At 50.4% G+C, this 1743-nt stretch overlaps 1 protein-coding gene across 1 annotated transcript; it reads left to right on the top strand.

The window, feature by feature from the left end:
• Positions 1-215: 215 nt before the first annotated feature.
• Positions 216-898, top strand: LOC127325910 (uncharacterized). Its single transcript, XM_071821204.1, has 3 exons — positions 216-283; positions 354-443; positions 523-898. The coding sequence occupies exons 1-3, from the start codon at positions 266-268 to the stop codon at positions 832-834; spliced, it is 420 nt and encodes a 139-aa protein (XP_071677305.1). The 5' UTR covers positions 216-265; the 3' UTR covers positions 835-898.
• The last annotated feature ends 845 nt before the right edge of the window (positions 899-1743 follow it).

Below are 1743 nucleotides of genomic sequence, written 5' to 3'. Positions count from 1 at the left end.
TTGGACGACCCCATCGAGTTCGATGAGGTTGCGCAAAGCCAGTACGACATGACTGCTTGACAAGGGAGATCGACTTCTATTGCTTCCTCTCTGAACTTCGTGGTAATGTATTCTCTCATTAGCTACTACATCATCTATATTGGCATGTGCTCCCTCAAATTGTGTATAATATGTTTGTCACAGCGGTCCGAGATCCAAAAAAACAGCTACAGAGTGTGAGGTTGTTTGGGATCAGAGCCATAGAGATGAAAAGCCTATCGGACCGATGCGGCATTTCATTAAGGTATGGTCACCAACTTTGAATGTAAGCTATTGTGTTTGGCGGCTTTGTAACCATGACTTCCATGACGCAGAACACTGCACGGAAGTTGCGGCGGTTAGCCAAGTTGCTAGGTTGCCGCGAAGGCGAAATTGCGGCTACATCCTCTTCTGAAGAGGCGGAGGTATGGACTATTTTGTTGCTGTCAAACATGTGCTTACTAATTTCAACTTTTGTAATCTCATGTGTTCATGTTTCTGAAGATTCCTGACGACACCATTCTGAGTCAAAGCATTAGTCGAGGCAAGAAGCAAGCCACACGGTCTGCGTACCAGTTGAAGCCGAGGGGCAAGGCTCCACACCGTTACACTCCGGAAGATTATGCGAACCGAGGAAAGAAGGCTGTGATCGAGTCCGATGAGGAGCTGCCGCGGAGATCAGCTTTGAGGAGGATGAGGAACGATGAGCCGTCATCTTCAGAGGAGCAGGAGGTGCAGCAGCAAGAAGAGCAACGGCAGCGGACGAAAAGGAAGGCCGTCCGGAAGCAGCCCGTGAGGAGGGGACGCCGAGCTTAGATGAATTTCGAACCATGTTGTGAACTCTATCTTCATTTCTACGTGTTGTGAACTCTATGTCATTTCGAACCATATCGTCATTGCTACGTGTTGTTTGAATCTATGTGCTACGATGTGAGCTATGATGTGTGCTATGTGTATGATGTGTGTATGAAATTGCTATTGAAATTGCTATTGTTGTATTGAAAACTGTTGAAATAAGGTAGGAATTTTCATGGTCTAGCATAAGTCAACGTGTGGCGCCCTTGCCACGGGTGCCACACTTCACTGTGTGGTGCCGATGCCATGGGCGCCACACATGTCAATTTATATGTCCACAACATCCAGGGGCTCCGGACGCTTAGGGACTTAGCCGTTTTGGCGACCTATTTGTGTGGCGCCCGTGGCGCCGGCGCCACACTGCACTGTGTGGCGCCCGTGGCATCGGCGCCACACAAACAGGTCGCCAAAATGGCTAAGTCCCTGGAGAATTGTCTCACAGTATGTTTGGGCAATTATAACAAGGATGTGTGGCGCCCTTCCGAGCGGCGCCACAGTTTCAATGTGTGGCGCCGATGGGAGCGGCGCCACACATCCTGCCACGTCAGCGTCGAGCACACATCAGCGTCGGCCACGCCACGTAGGATGGATGTGTGGCGCCGCTCGCATGGATGTGTGGCGCCGATGGAAAGTGCGCCACACAAAAGGGTTAGATGGGTGAAATAGTTTGGCCGGAGGGTCAGTCTGTGCTTTTCTTTAACAAAAGGGTTATTTTTGTGTAAATCGCGGCCCCCCCCCGTGTCCTAGAACGTACAAATGTACAATGCAGCAACTGTACAGTGGGCGCACCACTTGGTCGGCGTAATTGAATATGTTCGGCACCTTTCGTCTACGCGTCCCTCTCTCTCGAGATGAATTTGTGCGTGTAGC

This window comes from Lolium perenne, chromosome 5, assembly GCF_019359855.2.
Source record: "Lolium perenne isolate Kyuss_39 chromosome 5, Kyuss_2.0, whole genome shotgun sequence".
Classification (NCBI taxonomy): Eukaryota; Viridiplantae; Streptophyta; class Magnoliopsida; order Poales; family Poaceae; genus Lolium; species Lolium perenne.
This window is presented reverse-complemented; position numbering and strand designations above follow the sequence as displayed.